The following is a 20537-nucleotide window of genomic DNA, read 5'->3' on the forward strand; positions in this document are numbered from 1 at the left end:
AACACTAGGCTCAGTACCAAACTATGAAATATCGATTGAAACCGATCAGATGTAGGTGTACAAGGAAGTATTTATAGTCATCCCCAACACAGGTATATTGTATACTTAGGTACCCATATACAATGTTTACAAGGGATTGTGTTCCATAGCAATTTCCCCGTCTGACAACGCAGCTATACTTAAATAAACAAGCGGTTTTTTGATATGGTAAAAGTAGGGACGGTGAAAGGGATGTAGGTACATATTTTGCCTGTAAAAGCTTATGCCTATACGCGCACGTAACAAACATATTCAAGGTGAAGAAGGCGTAAATAAGTGACGTTTTTGGTGTTACAATAACACGAGGTAAACGAAACTAGACTGAACTGCGAATGTTATAAAGATAAAAGTGATGTAACAGCGTAATATTTTGATTGTTTGTCCCTGGTTTGGGTGAGGAAGAAGCCTTTCGCTCACTTTTTGCTATTCATTTTTTCTTAGTAAAACATTATATTTACTTTAACGTAAGTTATAGTTTCAGTATGCTACCAAAATTACATGTTTGCAAGATAAAAAAATACTTTTTTTTAGCTCGTCTCTAAAATCGATCAGAATTACTACCAAGACACTTTATCGTCTATCTGTATATTTAAAAACCATATAGGTTTCATGTATGTTGTACTGATATTTATCAGACATAAACATAGCCCTTTTGAAGAAATGAGGCTTCAATGGCGTCAAATTGAGCTAAGCTTGTTACTGCAAGACATAAAGACGTATTTAATAAACGCTACCCGTCTATTATAAATCTAAACCCAATCAGCCCGTCTTATCGTGTAAATGATAGCATGTCATTGGTGTAGACGCAATCAAGCTCCATTCACTGCTAAGTATTTATTTCTATTTTACACTTTATGTGCAAACATACATGAGTGGACTTAATAACAGATAGCATTCTCTGCTAACCGCAGGTGATGGAGAAATGTGCAATAGTGGGCGTACATACCTACTTAATTATGTATTATGTACATAACATAACACCACGTTCTTTTCGAATAGAAGTGTATATTTTATGCGTGTGATTTTAAGAACAGAGATTTTCTGCAAGTACAAACTTTCATTCTATTGCGTTACGTAATATTCATGAATTGCTTTGACATTTTAAAATATTCATTAACACATTAGACGCCATGTCGGACAACGTTGTGACACTAGTTGTATTCCTCCACTTTGTTAAACTATTGCCGTTAACAGTTTTTAGATGGCAATGGCTTAAAAGCCCCACCGCCGTGAGATTACCAAAAAAAACACATATAATATTATACTAGGTTAAAAATGATAGTCTAATCTAAACCCGTTCAATAGTAATATAAACAACTCTAACAACTCAAATATCTATCAAAACTGTACCAACCAATGTAGCCACTAAGTACAACAGCAAATATAACAAAATACATAATACCAAAATATCCATTTAATAAGAAATATAATTCATGCTGTTCAAATATGTGATCTCAGGCAGAAATGACATGGTAAGCCTGGCTTTGGACCGTCAAGTCATATGACGTCCTGCTTCGCCCGATAGCTGGAGGTAGAAATCTATTAATAAAGTCACCTGTACCGTATACCGTATATGATAATATTATTATTTCAGTATTAACATCTTGTCTGTCGGTATATGAGACACGATGGAAAAGATATTGTGTCTCGCATAGATCTGCTTTCCGATAGAACGGCTTAAAGGAAAGGATAAACGAATACGCACTTGTAACGCCTTTGGTGTTTCGGATGTCCATGGGAGGCAGCGATTGCTTACCATCAGGTGATACGTTTGCTAGTTTACAGGTTTATGCCATAAAAAAATCTGCCGTTTTGATTTTGATGCATCCAAATTGGTGGTGGTAATAGTAAAGAGATATAGAATCAGAATTTTTCAGGGAATAAGTAGTTAAAATATTTTAGACAGAGTGACTAATAAATAGTTCAGATAATATTTTGATATGCTTTACAGCGTTTTTTTTTGCAACTTTTTTATTTAAAAAATTTAGGGCCATTTAACTTTATTAACAATATTTTAAGAAAATTAATCAACCTTTCTGACGTCTGTTTCTAGGTTCGTATATTTTGACGCTTTATTAGTAGAATAATTAATTTAACTTATCTCACTTGGAGGATACAATGGCTTTAGAGACGGTATAACCGCAAGACATCTGTCGTTCATCATTTTATGGTAGCGGCACGTGTCTCGTGCTAAATAATCCGATTATCGTCTTGTCTTGACTTGACTTAAATTTAAAATAACATTACGACTTCAATATTCTATAAATCTAGTACCGCTAATGTAAAATGTTTGTTTGTTGATACAATATTATATAGAGATAGTTTTTAAGCAATTGTTTTAAATTAAATTTTGATAGAGTCAACCTAGGGTTGACAGGTAGAGAATGCCATATGGCATTAAGTTCGGCTTATGTGCCACTATTTTGTTGTACTGTGGACATTTAAGATTAAATAAATAAATAAAATATAAAATTCAATACTATATGTATTTTAAGGAGACGTGCAGAAATTGAAATCACACTCATCAATCAAAATACAACTACGAAATCGAAATACAAAATAAAGATTTGTCATTCACACACTTTTGTTTTGATGCCACGTTTATTTAAAGTCTTAAATGCATCTGTCAGTTCTTTTAATAAACGGCTATCCTCTTTTGTTTATTTATTTGAGAATCTAATGGCTGAATCCAATTACTCGTCTCGCCTACATTTTTTCGAATGTCCTTTGTCTGGAACAACGTGTGCAACAATACTTAAATACATTGTTACGACTTCTGTATGAAATGGCGTATTTATTAACACACTTCTAGACTCATTAATATCATACTAAATATTTTAATAGTGTCTTAAGAATCTTATTGACACACTTTCCTTTTAATCTATTTTTATCTTAATTTCGAGGTTTATTTCGGGGCATAATGAAAATCATAAAAATTTACTTTAAAAAGTTTTAAGTTTCATATCGATCTGAACCCAGATATGATTTCCTTATCTTTGTCTAAATTAAGCAATCCTTAGGCTTCCTCAATAAGCGAAAAACAGTGATTTATTATGATTAACGATACCAACTTGGTTACCAAATTACTTTTACTGTTATATTTATCAAACATTAATCACTTTTGATCTCTTCTAAACTCCTGATCCTGAAAATTACATGACTAGGTCCTATTTTATGATCCGGACTAACTAGCGGGTTTACTGGGTCTCCGGCTAGAAAAGCAGGAGTAGGAACGGGGTGATTTTTAGTCAGTAAGAGTCTGACACTCCCTCTCACCTCGCCCAAGGCGGGAGAAGTCATTCGATGATTTTCCCCCTTAAAAAAGGTCCTATTTTATATCTCAAAACTCCCACTACATATTACTACCTAACCCTCAAAAACTTAGGAAGTAAGGACATAATCAAAAGCAATTTTTGAGGGTGACTCACATTGTACTCTGGTGGCGTGACTGAAACGCTCCTAAAGAAATCGCTCGACATATAGAAGCGTGATAACACAACTTTATCGGTATCATTAATCTGCGACCAGCTAGGGTTGGCTACGTCACCGGCCTACGTTTGCGCTAGATAGACATTGATACCAGTACCCTTATTTTATTAGTCATTCATAATTTTTAATTGTGGGTGTTGTAAATGAGCATAATTTTGAAACTGACTAGAAATTCATTTTTGTTTACGAAATAGGCAAAAGTTTATATTGTACCTTATGCCAACTATACTATAGGGCATAAGATAGGGAAAAATCAACAAAAAGATATATTCGTTGTGCACTTTTGGTCAACATTTCTAGCGTTGTCAACCTTAAAATTAAACCTAAAACTACTACCAATGACTACCCCTTAAGCTTATGTCGTCAAACAGCCCTACACGGTATTTCCTTACGGCCAAACCCATCCGATTCCATTCATTAGCATTGCTACTAATAGTCAGGCTCATCTAAATCACCGTAGTACTGTAACCTACATTGACATTCAACCAAATTCAGTGCCAACAATGGAATTGAATCCATATTTTAATCGACCTTCTGTATAATATCTATACTTACACAGAATCACATTCGTGTACCAAACTCTGAATCTCGTGTCTTAACTGAGAATTAATTAGTTACAAAGAAAAACACACAAATCTTCCTGTTCTTTGACTTTTAATTTCATAAAAAAACAAAACTAATATTATTCTTCTCTTTCTCTTGACATTATCAAAGTTTCCATTTCCTCATCCAAAATTCACTTAAGAAAATAATTAAAAAATCCTTATTTTCTCTAACAGATCGTCACAGAAGATCAGGGTCTCTGGACGAAGCGGCAGAAGACAGCAGTGACAATGGAGGTAGTACGCCGAAGAAGAAAACGGCGATTGAAGAACAATGGGAAAGATCAGGAGGATTCGAACTCACGTCAGTGGAACAAGAAACATATGAGAAGTATTTCTACGGAACTGAACACTGGAATTACTTCACCAATGACGAGGACCTCGGACCTGTTATACTGTCTATCAAGCAGGAGACGCTGAATGGAAGAGATCAGTTCAGGTATGTAGAATGTTTCGTTTTGAAATCAACACAAAGATCTTCTTCTACCTATTTTAACGCTAATACTACAACTAATACAGTCTAGAGACAAAACAGGGTTTATACTTTCTTATAAGTTTTTTCCAATACTGAAATATTTTCTAAAGCACTGTGAAAAGTGGTTACTTTCTTTCATAGACATTTTATTTAACAACTATTTATACAATAAGTATTCAAACTAACAAACTAGTTGAAATAGTTATAGAGTCAAAGCTAACATAAACAATGAATAAGTATTCCAAAGACGATAACAATTTATTAATATCCAAATGCGAAGAACAATCGATGCCACTCCAGCATATTTGTATCTATCGAAACTCTCGGAATGTGAATCCTATCATATCGCGCGGACACAGCCAGAAATGGAATTTAATTAAATATAATTATGTTAAACCGATATCCCAGTATACACTGAGCCGACGAGTGATGCGCAAAATATGAAATTCCTGTCTAAGCTACGACGGCCATCCTTGACAGCGTTTTGAAGTTAATTACGTATTGTTTTATTATTATTGTAATAACTGAATACAATAATCCGACGGTCTTGTAATACCAATCAATTTTAATTATTATTTGTAGGCGTGAACTTCTCTTATTAAAACAACGTTCCTTACTCGTATCTCAATGAAACCTTTGAAAAATAAACATTTCAGGTAAAAAAGGGATTCCTTTTTATTTCTATTTCGTAAAACAAATAAACTTTTGCGTATTTTACTTTCAATATAAATGGGAGTGCTATCTGCTGCCGTGGGGTGCATTTTAATTAAAAATGGCAAGGTATTGTAAACGGAATGGGCTTTGTATAGTGCTATAATTAACTGGCCTGTAACGGCGATGACCTCACTCGGGTTTACCTCCACGACCCTCTCGTAAACCAAGAATTCAATTAGCATAATGTAGAAGCAAGGTGTTAAACGCCCCGAAGCTGCCTAATAACGCTTCGTACGACAATATGAATACGTAGCACATGAACAAAATATTTCCATATCCCAACTCACTTGTCCCTTTCGCACTTTTCCTTGATTAAGGCAATTTTCATTAGACTTTTATTTTAGAGCAAAGACAATTCGACGTATAGCCAAGTCGTTCGTAAGTCTCAAAACGTAATAAATGTCACAAACGACCTTTAATAGAAGCGAGCGCAGTTGTAAAGGGGACCAGGCGATCCGAATGTGGCCTCACCCTCACACACGTAAAAGGTGTTATTACAATTCTACCGAATTTTAATTATACCTTACGGTATTTCATTAAAACGAAATTTGTATCACAAAGTTCGTTACATTGGCAGTAGAAAATGTTCATGAAATTTTCATAACCAAGTAGATATTCCTGGTACGATGTTTAAAACAAGGTATCTTCATGTAATCACATTCCTGTGTCAGAAATATGGAGGAGCAGAACCATCATTTTCGGTAATAAAATATCACTGCTGTTTTAGACGATTGTCCGTAGATGGCTGTATCAAACTTTGAGATTGGACAAGGTTAATTAGGAGTCTGAAGTACAGTTTCACATGCAAAGTGAAAACATGAACATTCCTGTAGTCATCAGTTATGTAGAAACTCAGTCGTAAAAACTGACTAGCGAGTTCAGAAGTAGGAACGGGGTGGTTTTTAGTCAGTAAGAGTCTGACACTCCCGCCTCGCAAAATCAAATCGAAAAAAATCGCACAAATTCGAACTCCATATCAGACAAATAAAACAGACCTGCGACCACAAAACACATAATTTATTTTGTCACTTAATTAAAATTGCGTTTCAAATGACCTATTTACTTAACGTACATAAAAAAACTGTTAAATTTTTAGTACTATTGCGGCTCGTGAAAGTAGAAGTCAATTTATTTTTTAACATCGTTTTTGAGATTCCATCTGTTTCCACGTTTGAAGTCGTATTGCCTCAGAGAAATGGAATTCAATTTTGATCATGATATCCCCTGATACTTCTTATAGAAGGCCTCGGTTTCATAAATTTTTGGCGTTTTTATTACGTTGCTTTGGAAATTATTATTTTATGTACGTAGTTTCATAAAAGTATGCTTATACTTAAAGGACCTATCGCTTTGGCTCTCTATCCATACAAGTTATCTATTTCTGCCAATAGACGTCTCTAGTCTAAACCCATTCAGTCAGTGAATTCGACTTCGATTGAAAATTAAAAATGTAACTCACTCAAACCTTCATGAAAAACACCAAAATTTCCACAAATCTGCTGATTTGTGTAACAGCAAGTTGCAAGGAAAACTGACCTCTATTGTAAGCACCCTTCCTAAAGCCAGCAGCCAGATTGGCAGTACTCTTCAACGAGACTATTGCGTGTCGAGACGTCGTTAACCCGCTCGTGGTCACTGCAAAGGCCAATAAGCCTGTACAAGATCATACGACCTCCTTTGATGTTTTAGCCTGTATTATAAACATTAGATGCTGACCCTGATGCCTGATTTACATGCAATTGGATAGGAAAGGGTATGTTTGAAGAGTAGACCGTATTGGACTATTCAAATTGGCTATCGGTAAAGTTTACAAAGCCCCATGTTTGCTGGCTGTATAACTAGATACTCAATACTCTATTGTAGGTGTTCTTACTAAGGTCGAAACTTGATCTTACATCTGCTGAGCTGATCGTTAATTCATAGTTTCGGTACGAAAAAAGTACGGAATGAGCTTCCTAATTCTATAATTCGAATCTCAAAATGTTTGGTTTTAAAAGAATACTCGTTACTCGGTGCTATTCTATTTCTCAGCCTCCAGTCACTCAATTTCTCTTTTTTTATAATAAATGCAAATATTCTGTATAAAATATTTGTTAACTCAATCATTTTGTTCTTAACAGAAATAGTAGAATTTTCATTTGAATCCTTTTTTAAATTGATTCAAGTACATTGATCCTCTTAAACTGTTAATAGAAAGACAAGATGTTTTACTTCATGGCTTGGAAGAATCGTAAGATAAAGATACTAAATATAAACTTTATTAAAATAATACTACAGTGCATTATTGCTAATCAATGAATACATAAATATTTTTGTATTACTAAATTCTTTCACCATCGTACAAACAAAATAACAAGATAGATTTCAAGGCATTCTAAAATAGATTGTAAGATTCAATAACATGTAGTTGCAGCGAGTTTATTTTAATCACCTACATTCTTCTAGGTCGACGACATCATAGCTAATTTATTAAACTCTTAAATAAAACTATAAATATTGGACACATTTGTCAAAAGACACATTTTAATGTGGATTTTTTAACACAAACACATTCCAAAAAAAAACATTACAATCCAAAATACGACAATCTTTCCAAAAAAACATATACTTATGTGTTAAGTGTCCAGATTTTATTCCATTTTCACCTGTCTTGTTGTATTCATAAAATAGTTTTGTTTACAAACATATTACCTATAGAGGTATCGTACATCGTATCAAAATTGAAATTCCAATCACACTTATCGTCTAATTGATACTTACGATCAACTGAAGAAGCAAGTCAATAAACGTTTATAATATAAATGATATACTAACATTAGAACAACAAGCTAATTACTTTCTTACGCTCGAATGCTCTAAACCCACAATAACTTCTTAGTGTTCCAGCTAAAGCAATCCCTTTCATAACAAATGTCTATAATAATCGCGGGAAATATAATAAAACCGAGTCTTCATAGCTAAGACAAAGTACCAAATTAAGGATTGTATTCCCAACCCAACAAAATGAAGGTACCAATAGACATTTCAATTACCTTCAGAATCTCCCTTTACTAATCAACTGAAACTCGTAGGTATTTTATCGTCAATCAAGTTGATTTCATTTTGGGGAACCCAGAAACGGACGTGTCGGAAAAGTGTAATATTTTCGACGAATTTTTCAATTCTCTTTCACGGAAATTCGAATACATTTTCAACCGGTATCGTTACGTTGATCACTGGTTCTTTGGAAACGATTTTATCGTTTATTTGTCGCACTGCTTGTAGCTACATAGTTTTCCGTTTTCTTTTCCGACAAGACTGTATTAACTTGTCAGTAAAATTATGCAAAAATAAATGAAGTCAAGTCTCCAAAGAATAAAATGGCACGTCATATAAAATCAAGACACGCCGCAAAAATGTCTAATTTTTTACATAGGAATTGTTCACAGTGGGATTCCTCGGCTGCTCACCGTAAATTCCAGCGTTTTCATTATACTCTGTCATAGGAAAACTGAAACGGCGAGACAACGAGAGAATTTAATTAAAAACGTTGAATGTTCAAATTTTTAGACTGGCTCCACAGAATCCGAATATACGTGTTCATCGCTGATTCTTGTATCAAGTAAGCTTTTGGAATTACACATTTAGAAGATTTCGTTCGTTCATTTACGGATTATGTACTTTTTGTATGAGACTTAACACCTAGTAAATAAGGTTTATTATTGCTAGCACCAAGCACGATGTACTTCATACCTATCATATATCAAGTTACTTGATTCCAATAACTAATGAACGATCGTTGAATTCCTGAGAATCCACTAGAGAATTTCTATTGAAACGGTAAATTCCAATTTATGTAATGAGCTTTATGCGAACATGGTGTCTTAAACGAAATTGTTTGTAAATTGCGACATGAAGTGGGCAAGTCTTATGTCTACATTCTACATTATAACAGGGAATATAGGAAATGTGACGTCATAATTACGTGATACTCGAAATGGTAGTGAGTGGCGAATTAATTTCGGAAATATTTGGTGCGTTGCGTGGTAGGTATTGTTGTTTATGCGTGTTGTATGGTCCCCAGGTGCAGAGAGGTCACACCCTGGCTTCCCGAGGGTGTCGTTTTAAACCATGACATGGGTATCAGCATCCTTGTACACAATGACAATAATTTGACAGTCCTAATGTGACTGCCAGGCGTGGTTAGTGATCGATCATCACGATTTATGAGTTAGGGACTGACGCGACTAATGAAATGTTGTTAAGTTGTAATTAAATATCATGTCATAAGTGCCTCTTCAAGACAGAAATGCTATTAAGATTATCATTTGACTATCAGAATAACACACAGTATTTGTCGTGTAATGCTTGTAGTCAAATATTTACGAGCCAAAAGTAGTAGTATAACAACGGTAAACAATAATATGGAAAGCTTAAATTTTTGCGTCGCCTACTACATTAAAATCACATACTTTTTAGCAAATTCACGCATACAATATATGCACATCCACAGTATAACATTTATAAAATACAATAACAAATACCAATACCACTAAATACTAATTCAGAAAAAGTACCAACACACATTTTATCTACAAATTGTTGTTTCGGGTCTGGGACGCACGACACGGAGAAAAACCTAGAGGAAACGTTGGTTTAAAAAACAACTATTATCCTTTAAAAGACATACAAAATCTAAGGAAACTTTTCCTAAATTAGTTACTAGTTACTAGCGGCTCAAACAACTCAGCCGTTTGTTCGTGTTCATGTCAAAAACATTTCAAATTAATTCGGTACTAGCGTGTTTAGTTACTGGCCAGTTATAAACAAGTGTGGCTAATTACTGAGTTTTTACCTTCGTAGTTATGAAGCCATTAACCCCGATTACTGCCACCACTCTATTACTCATTCATTCACTCATTCAATTGTTCATTCAAGCTATGAACTAGTGCTATGCAATTAATTTAAGAATTTTATTTTACTGCTTACAGTAAACACGAAAGTTTTTGGTATTAATAAACTACACTGAATTGTTTGACATATATGTATAAACAGGCTAGATTAACAGATAACAGATTCTAATAACACAACATCAATTACAGAATTCCAGGACACGAGTTATAATTGAGTTTTTTTTTAATCTAAATGCCCAATTAACTTTTTCCGATTGGGAAATCCAACCCAAAACCTCCTTTCTAATGAAATCTTAAAATTCCATTACTATGTTACTCAACTTGGACAAAGAACTCCTTGCCATTTTAAGCACCTACTAGCGCAGTTTCACCCGTTGTGCTCGGCTCCTATTGGTCGTAGCGTGTTGTTTTATAGCCTATATAGCCTTATTCAATTCGAACCAGTAATTCCGGAGATTAACGAAACAAACACACTCTTCAACTTTATACATATATTCGTGTAGATTATCAATAGAACGATGACACTAGATCTAATTTGATCGATAGCATTGTTTGTGATCGATACCTATCGACAGATAGAACCGTTGATGGATAGCTATCCACTAATTTGATTACCATCAAACCTGCTATTTTGCCCCTATTTCGTAGACAACTAATGTCTTTTTTGTTAGGAATTATACTTAATAGAAGGGTGAGTAAGGGTGCTTTTCCATCAGAAATGTTCTTTACTACGTTGTTGTGGACGAGTTTGGCTTCCACCAATCATATTCATGACCATATATAGCTTAGCACTGGTGAAAAAAGTTTCAACTAAGATACGTTTTTTATATGGAAAGAAGGATTTGTGCTATGGATGGCTTCCCTACTATCGATACATCGTATACTCGAGCTACGCATCTTCCTCGCACAGCTACATAGCTTAGTATCAATGGAAACGGTCATATAGTTTCACGGCTTAGCTATTTCATCATCGTAACATAGCTCTACATATCACATAATTAATATCTAGTTCGTAATACTTAGGACAATTAGGATTTCTAGTCAAAAAACATATAAGAAATAAAGAACGATAATATCTACTCCACTTAACTCCCAAAAAGTGCACAACCAAACTTCTAACACTGAACCCTAAAGATTTATTTCCAACGCAATCCAACTTACCAACCTGATACCAAGTTAAAGACACTTATAACTATAAAGTAACTATATACAATCCGGAAATCACAAGCACACCCTTACAAAGGGAATTAGGAAAATAGCCGAACGAAGTAAATGAGTGTAGCAAGGCAGTTAACCTAATTACAAGCAAACAAAGCGAGAATAAATGACAGTCCCTAACCAATAATAGTATTGGTAAAGTGCTAGTTTAATTTCGCCACAGCCATTATCTTTTGTCAACAAGTCATATTGAAGCGCGTAGTAAGACTCCTTAAGAGCTTTTGTTGAGTTTTTTAAAACGTGTGAAAATACTATGAAGTTCTTTTCAACTAAAATATTACGACTAAATTCTCCGCTAGCTCCGGTCTCTTTTGCCATCTATGGCGTTTAATGTGATGAAACTACTCTTGATTTAAAATAAAATACTTTCAATGTTCCCTTTAAAAACAGCATAGTTATTCGATTCTTATTATCTTACAAAACATACAATGCCTAATCTTAACATTATCATCGCTCAGATTTTTCTTTTACAAAATAAATCTGGTTCGACTATACAGGTAAATTCCATAAGTTACTTTATTCATACTCTAGAAGCAAACGCTTTGGTCAGACCCTTCAATTTGTCGACATTTCTAACAAACCCTTTCAGGCTGAACGGTAAGCTGCGACTCGTTTTAATGTGAATATAAACCAAATTCTCGTTGAGGTTCGAACGTCATTATCCCAGCTTAGAAGTTCTTGCCTTTTGTAAAACGTTCGTAAATTGTTTTATAGTTTGTAATCTGCGTTTCTATTTATGTAGTGGTGACCCAAAGAGTGTGGGCTGTAGACAATTATCTAAAATGTCACCCTAATTGTGTTAGCACCGCAGATAAATAGTTTTGAATGCGAGCTATTGGAGAGTTAGAACAAAGGGTTGGGCAGTTACATGATTTGAACCGATTAAAAATCTGAGAGATGTGGAACAAATATCTTATGTTTGTGTATGTATGTGTTGTGTGTGTGTCTTGGTCATCATCTTCATTACAATCTTGACGGAGTAGGCACTGAGTCATCACGATCCTGATGGTCAATACGAGCATTTTTTTCGTACAGTAGTATTTCTTCCGTTCATAACTAACTAATATCTTTAACACAGCATCATGTTTAACTAAAAATAATCGTCTTTATCTGACCTCATGGTTTAAAAATACCTAAACGTCTAAGCACACCCATCCTAAAGCAATACCAACATTATAAAAGCGTATGGTCGCTGCCCACAATTGCACACTGGGCAAACAAACTCAAGAACGGTGACCCGTTTCCCTGAATCGACACTTAGCCCTTCTCACTATTGAACTAGTTACAGAAAGTGTATGTATAACCTACCTCTGTGTATTTTTCTTCCATTGTTCTATAAAAGGGGTGTAAAATAGTACTAGCGAAATAAAATTTGCAGTTTTAAAGAAGGTCTTACCGCTACCAATTAACGCTTACCTATATTTCGATTCGAAGCGTTATTTTGCTGATCATAATTCCACCCATCTTTATTAGGTTCTATAAAAAATATGTCATTTGTAACATGTCTATCCGTATACGAAATTAACCAATAAAATGTAATCTATGTTAAAAAAACGTTAATTCTAACCTTAATATTAAAACCGAAACGTTCTTTCAAAGACCAACCTTCAAATTAAATTCAATATAAAATATCCTGTTATTAACGAAGAGTAGCTATTAAAGATCTAATTAGTACGTGCCAATACATATTTACTATGCTTCCTTCCTACACAATTTAACATAAATAGGTAAGTATTAATTATAAAGCAGTTTCTTAACTAAAATATAGGTACTAAATTAATTACCCATATTAATTGAGACACAGAATTTTACACTCTATTACTTTGCCTTAAAGCCGAAGGTAAAGATAGAGTACAAAACATTTGTGGTCCTGTGAGTGTCGTAGTAACTAAGTGACTACACATTGGACAGATACCAAACAGCAGCGTTCTCTGATAAACCTGAACCTTTTAAACAGCTCTATCCAACCAATCAAACATGAGTGATATTATCAAACCTTCTTATACAGAGGAGACTAAGGCCGAGCAGTCTACTGTCACGGACTGTGGATGACGATAACTCTAAAAACCGAAAATATCTAAATATTAATATAACTGTATATATCCTATACAAACGAACCTAATCCAATTTATACATTCTTTATTCTCGTTCATAAGCAAACACGTACAAAAATACCGATAAAATAAAATATCAATCACCTAAAAATAAAATGTCTATAAGTAACCGTATAACACTTTATTGTCAAAACCCACATATTCAATCTGAAGAAATAAGCCGCCGAAAAATGGCCTACGTAAATAGCCCATTTGGCGTAGGTGTCAAATTCATTGAATATCAAAAGGATAACAGATGTCCATACATCCTGTACATTACCTGAACCACAGTTTGTCCAGCTCAATAAACATTGTGTTTTGAATTTTAGAAAATACTTTATTTTCTTGTTGTATTTTTCAAACTTTAATATCTTTTATGTAAAGCCACTCTAGTGTGAAATATCAGGGGTGCGGTGCCAGAAGACCTCCCCGTGGTGCACCCTGGGTACAGGTAGTAGTCCCCTAACGGGGGTGATAGGGTTGGAGTGGCTGTTGCCTGTAGCGAACTTCTGGACGGAGCGGAAGAACCCGAGATGGGTTCCGAAGGAGGCAGGCTTTGTGCTGACACATGGCCTGCGCCTCCGAGAGAACGTCTTTCCGCCCGTCTCTCTGAACCTAGCAGAGAGCGTGGCGGAGAGGCAAGGACGGTGCTCGTTGTGCACTTACCCTGCCAACGAGCAGCATCGGGGCACAAGTTGTCCTCGATTGCAACCGTTGATATCGTAATCCGTGAAGAGGTCATGGTCATGTTTTATGACTCTGAACGGAACGAGGGTCTTGGCTTGGCCGCCCGGACCGCGAGGAAGATAACCTCTATAAAAAATTCCTCTAATACCAAGTTCTGGTGCGCGGCGAGGGTATGCGTGGCTGAGGAGTAGTGTCAGTCTCGAGCGCACCCCCAGCTAGGGGACCGGTGGACCCTCTAGTTGGGATACAAATATACACTTACCCAGGTACAGGGGGCACTGCCTGGGTGGACTGAATATTTCCCCCATACTCGTGGGAACTTTATGGAGTTAGCAAAAAAAACCAAACCACCAGTGGAGGAGAGGGCAGGTGAGCTCAGCTCGCCTGCGGTAATAGTTTTAGAGAGCCCTAGTGGCTCTGGTGCCCGAGGGGAGGCGCTGGACGAATCCAGCAGGCCCAACACACGGGCTTCAAGTCGGAGGGAGTCGGGCGCGGAGTCCGACTCATCTGCATCCGCCGCGAGCGAAAGCTCAAAACGTGTTACAAGGGGGGCTTTTAAACGTCCCAGGGTGGAGGATGGCCAGGGACATTCTTCGTCCTCCAACACGCAGGGGCCTCCAGACCCTCCTAAAATCCCTACGACCGCGCGGGGTAGAGGCAGAGGGAAAAGAAAGAGGTTGGCACACACTGCACAGTCCGAGCCAGCTGAGCAACTGGCCGCTGAGAGTGGCGCCTTGCAAAGTGGCGCCCTCTCGGACTCCTCCGTAATGGAGGTAATAGAGGTCGCGGGTTTGGAGGGCGAGGCAGAGAGTTCTGTGGCGCTTCGCCAAACTATCAGAGAGGAGCTGCGCAGGGTGGCTGGCAAAAAATGCCAGTCTGCACAATTAAAGTCCGTGGAGGCGAGCATTATGGCGGCAATATTTGAGGTGTGCAGCGTGCCTTCGGCGGCTAAAGTGCACCAAGAGCTGGCAGAAATGCGGCGGGAGTTGGTGCGCTTGTCGGCCTCTAATGCGCATCTGGAGTCCGAACTCCGGTGCGCCAAGGCTGACCTCGCCGTTTGCCGAGGAAGGCAACCTCAAGCTTCGACGGAGACCGAATTGCTGGGGCTGGTGCGTAGAGAGATGGCAGTTTTCCAGCAGCGTTTCGACGTGCTGGAGAGTAGGTTCCTCCGTCCTCCGCTAGCGGCCTCGAGCTCATATGCGGCTGTTGCGGCTGGGTCCTCGACCTCTTCGGGTCAGTCTGGCCACGGCGCTCAACCACGGGCAAAAACACGTGCGGCTCCCGCAGCGAGAGCCCCAGCGCCACCACCTGTGCAGGCTCCCGTTGCACAGATGGCAAACGGGACAGTGGGACAAGTTAATAAAAAAAAGAGGAGGGGCACAGCGGCTCAGCAGACTGCCCCAGCCACAAGCGAGCTTATCCCACCGACAAGGGATTTACCGCGGTGACTCCCGCGGAGTTTGGGGCCCCTAACGGGTTCGCAATGAAAACAACCGCGACAGGAGCCCGTTTATTGGAGGTCCCCGGCGCAACCAGCGGCCCGTCCGCTGACGCCTTAGCCGAAAGGCTTCGGGCGTGTCTCGGTGCGGACGAGGTTCGCGTGTCCAGGCCCACCAAGTGCTTGGATTTACGAATAATGGGCCTGGACGACTCCGTGACGGAAGACGAGGTGGTGGCCGCTGTCGCCAGGACAGGAGGGTGCCCTGCTGACCAGATCAGGGCAGGCACCATCCGTCCGGACAACTCGGGGCTGCGCACGGTGGTCGTGAGTTGCCCCGTCACAGCGGCCAAAAAGATTAAGGAGGGCAAAAGGCTCCTTGTCGGGTGGGTCTCGGCGCAGGTCAAACTGCTCGAGCTCCGGCCTCTGAGGTGCTACCGCTGCCACGTAGGCGACCACGTGAGCGCTAAATGCACCTCGGAGGTTGACCGCAGCGACCGCTGCTTCCGCTGCGGTCAGCCCGGTCACAAGGCCGGCACATGTACCGCCCCGCTGCACTGCGACGCATGTGCGGCGGCCGGCAAGCCGGCCAATCACCGGGTTGGGAGCAAGGCCTGTTCCCCGCCTGCCAAACCCAGGAGCAAGGGCAGGCCCTCCGCCGCCCCCGTCGTTTCCACCGCCGCCACCGTGGCAGTCGCCACTGCCGCCGCCGCCGCGGTCACCGCCAGCTGTAGTGCCGCCAGGGGGGAGGTCGTGATGGATTGCCATTAATGAATCCATTCCGCCTCCTCCAGGCGAACATTAACCACTGCGCCGCTGCTCAGGATCTCCTGCTCCAGAGCATGACGCAGTGGTCGATCAATGTCGCCGTAGTCTCCGAGCCGTATTTCGTCCCGCCCAGGGATCACTGGGTTGCGGACTTAGACGGCTCGGTGACCATCATCTCGTCGGCCGCCGCCGGTACCCCGACTCTCGAGAGTGCTCGGAGAGGCCGGGGTTGTGTCGCAGCACGGTTCGGAGAGATCGCTGTGGTGGGCGTGTATTTCTCTCCGAACCGAACTCTCGCCGAGTTCCACAACTCCCTGAGGGAGTTGGTCGCCGTCGTCGTCGGGTTCCGTTCCCTCCCCGTGCTCGTCCTCGGGGACTTCAATGCCAAGAATTTGGCTTGGGGTTCCCGGATCACTGACACGCGGGGTAGGATGGTGGAAGACTGGGCTCTGGAGACAGGCCTAGTCGTCCTGAACCGGGGTTCTGTCCCCACGTGTGTGCGGATGCAGGGTGAATCGGTTGTGGATATTTCGTTCGCGAGCCCTGCTCTGTCACCGCGTGTCGTCGACTGGTGTGTCATGGAGGAGGTGGAGACATATTCCGATCACCGGTACATCCGGTTCGATGTTTCCGCCGAGTCCGCGGACCCACCAGTCAGACAGGCCCCATGTGGCCCGCGTTGGGCGCTGAGGCAGCTGGACCGGGAGCTATTTCTGGAAGCCGCCATCGTGCAGGCCTGGGTGATACCACCAGACAGGCCTGCCGACATCAACGAGGAGGCGCGGTGGCTCCAGGACGCCATGTCCAGAATTTGTGACGTGGCGATGCCCCGGGTCCGTCCAGGACAGCGGAAGCGCCAGATGTACTGGTGGTCGCAAGAGCTGGCTGCTCTGCGCAATGCGTGTGTTGCTGCGCGACGCCAGTACACTAGGCACCGCAGGCTTCGTATCCGTCCACCGGACGCGGAAGCTAGAGAGGCGGAGTTATATGAGGGGTACAAGGCGGCGAAAGACGCCCTAAAAACGGAAATCCGGCGGGCCAAAAACCAGGCCCGCCAGGAGATGCTGGAGACTCTGGACAGAGACCCGTGGGGACGCCCCTACCTAATGGTGCGCGACAAGCTCCGCACACAGGCTCCCCCGCTGACACAGAGTCTCCGGCCAGAGGTTGTAGAGGAGGTGGTCACCACCTTGTTCCCCCAATCACGGAGGGGCTACATCCCTCCGTGTATGACTCCGCTCCCTGCGGTGCCCGATGCGGGCCACAGCGACGACGACGACGACACAGCACCAGAAGTGACCGAGGCAGAGCTGAGAGTGGCGGTGCGCCGGATGGGCGCCAAGAACACCGCCCCGGGACCCGACGGATTGCCTGGCAAGGCGTGGGTCCTGGCTTCGGAGACTCTCAGGCCTCGACTAATTGGTCTCTTCAGCGCATGTTTGGAGAGGGGCCAGTTCCCGCTATCATGGAAGGCGGGTAAACTGGTCCTTGTGAAGAAGCCAGGGCGCCCTGCGGACTCTCCGTCCGCGTACCGGCCCATCGTGCTACTCGACGAGGTGGGAAAACTGTTTGAAAGAATAATTTCAAACCGCCTCGTCGCGCACCTGACGGGAACAGGGCCGGACCTCGCGGACGGCCAGTTCGGCTTCCGCAAAGGGCGCTCTACGGTGGACGCCATCATGCGCGTGAGAGACCTTACGACGGGGTCTGCAGTGTCCAGGGGTAAGGTCGTCGTGGCGGTGTCTTTGGACATCGCCAACGCCTTCAACTCTCTGCCCTGGAGCTGCATTTTGGAGGCACTACGGTATCATCGGGTGCCTGCCTATCTCCGTCGTATAGTCGAGGCTTATCTGACGGATAGATCCGTCATCTACCCCGGTCACCGAGGTGAGTGGAACCGGCGAGAGATGTCGCGCGGTGTTCCACAGGGATCGGTCCTGGGACCGCTCCTGTGGAACATTGGCTACGACTGGGTGCTGCGCACTGACCTCCCGAACGGCGTCAGCGTGGTTTGCTACGCTGACGATACGCTGGTACTAGCACACGGGAGGTCACACCAGGCGGCGGCCGACCTGATGATGAGAGCGGTTGCGATAGTCGTTGAAAGGATCCGGCAGCTGGGACTCGAGGTGGCGCTTCATAAGTCCGAGGCCATGTGTTTTTATGGCCGCGGGAATGCGCCACCTCCGGGTGAGTTCCAGATCATGGCAGGAGGGGTTTCCATCGGCATCGAGGTGACGATGAAGTACCTGGGACTCGTCCTCGACAGTCGGTGGAAATTTGAGGAACATTTCCGACGTTTGGCTCCCAAGTTGGAACGGACGGGGGCTGCCCTAAAGCGGCTCCTACCCAACCTCGGGGGACCAAACGCCTCCTGCCGGAGGTTATACGCGGGGATCGTGCGGTCCATGGCCCTCTATGGGGCCCCGGTGTGGGCGCCACATCTAAGGCGACGACCAGCTCGGGCGCTGGTTTCATCCCAGAGGGTCATGGCCATTCGGATGATCCGTGGGTACCGCACGATCTCCGGGGAGGCGGCTAACCTCCTTGCGGGATCACCGCCGTGGGATCTGGAGGCGAAAGTGCTCGCGCACGTATACAGCCTACGTGCGGAGGCGCATCGCCGGGGCGAAACCCCACTGCCGCGTCAGATTAGTGCGTGGCGGGATGAGCTCCGGCGCGATCTCATGGCGGAATGGAAGCAGCGACTGTCGCAACCGAGGGCTGGGCTCGCTGTTATTGCAGCGGTAAGTCCCCTCTTTGAGGAGTGGCTAGAGAGGCGTCATGGCGTCCTCACCTACCGCCTGACGCAGGTGCTTACCGGACACGGAAGTTTCGGTAGGTACCTGTTTCGGATTCGGCGGGAGGAAACGCCCGGGTGTCGTCATTGCGAGGATCACCCGGAGGACACGGTGGAACATACAGTAGCGGTGTGCCCTGCATGGGCTGAGCATCGCCGTGTCCTTAGGGATGTGATCGGCGACGGTGACCTCTCGCGTCCGGCCCTGGTTCAGGCCATGGTGCGGAGCGAGGGGGAATGGGACGCCGTCTCCTCCTTCTGCGAAGCAGTCATGCTAGCTAAGGAGGAGGCGGAGCGCGTGAGGGAACGATCCTCCTCACGCCCCAGCCGCCGCAGAAGACACTCCGAGCGTCGGGGATCGCGTGACGATCTCCGGCCACCGTAAGTGCGGGTCTGCGGACGACGAGTAAGGGTAGCTCGCCGCCCGAACAGAACCAGACCCGTGCGTACGGCGCGTCGCGTTCCGCGCGCGCCTCAAAGAGCCAGACCACCACAGTTGGGGCCCAGTAGGGTTGATGCTCGATCCGGAGCTGCGGAAAACGTAAAAGGTTACCGGGGCTCCGGCTCAAAGCAGGAGAAGGAACGGGGTGGTTTTTAGTCAGTAAGAGTCTGACACTCCCTCCCGCCTCACCCAAGGCGGGAGAAGTCATTGGATGATTTTCCCCCCTGAAAAAAAAAAAAAAAAAAAAGTGTGAAATATCACAAAGTATTTGCTAAATTAAACGATCACTTTCAATAAAGTTTTCAACGAATAAAAAAGTCTATTTTGCGAGGATTCCAAGATATTATTTTAAGCCATGACTTTAACTTTCCTATCCAAGTTTAAAACCAATGTAAAAATTAGTACTAACAGCTTTCTTTCCTTTTTGTCTAGGATTCTGGTCCGGGCAATAAGCTACACGGTCCACGGGTTGATTCCTGCGTCATGCGTGTTTGCGGACCGCTACAACCGTGAGGAGGTGGTGAGGTCACTGGGCAAAGAGGTCAACATCAATCCGCCGCTGATGCTGGGTCAGCTACCAGATACGCCAGAAGAACTCCTTAAACTTGACCAGGTAAGTTTAAAAAAAGAAAAAGCATTTATTCGTACATGACCCACTGATAGCGCAATACAATACTCCTTCGTGTTGGAACTTTACATTTATATTCCTTTAAAAGTAGATATATGTGTATACTACACTAAACTATATTACGTCACGAATTTTATTTCCCAAAAGGTTAGACAGCTATGAACATACATTTTATTACATGTGAAACTCAGTTTTCGCCACTTCTGTTATGAGTTTCTTGTAGTGTATAATAGCATACCTATGACAATATTC

At 42.3% G+C, this 20537-nt stretch overlaps 1 protein-coding gene across 3 annotated transcripts in view; it reads left to right on the forward strand.

Moving 5' to 3' along the window:
• LOC118267589 (uncharacterized) overlaps positions 1-20537 on the forward strand; it is a 236205-nt gene that overhangs the window by 198946 nt on the left and 16722 nt on the right. For all 3 annotated transcript variants that reach the window (XM_050694351.1, XM_035581660.2, XM_035581662.2), the window contains 2 exons: positions 4308-4569; positions 20090-20270. In XM_050694351.1, the coding sequence (XP_050550308.1) occupies positions 4308-4569; positions 20090-20270 (443 nt within the window). The remainder of the gene's footprint in view (positions 1-4307; positions 4570-20089; positions 20271-20537) is intronic.

This window comes from Spodoptera frugiperda, chromosome 6, assembly GCF_023101765.2.
Source record: "Spodoptera frugiperda isolate SF20-4 chromosome 6, AGI-APGP_CSIRO_Sfru_2.0, whole genome shotgun sequence".
Lineage (NCBI taxonomy): Eukaryota > Metazoa > Arthropoda > Insecta > Lepidoptera > Noctuidae > Spodoptera > Spodoptera frugiperda.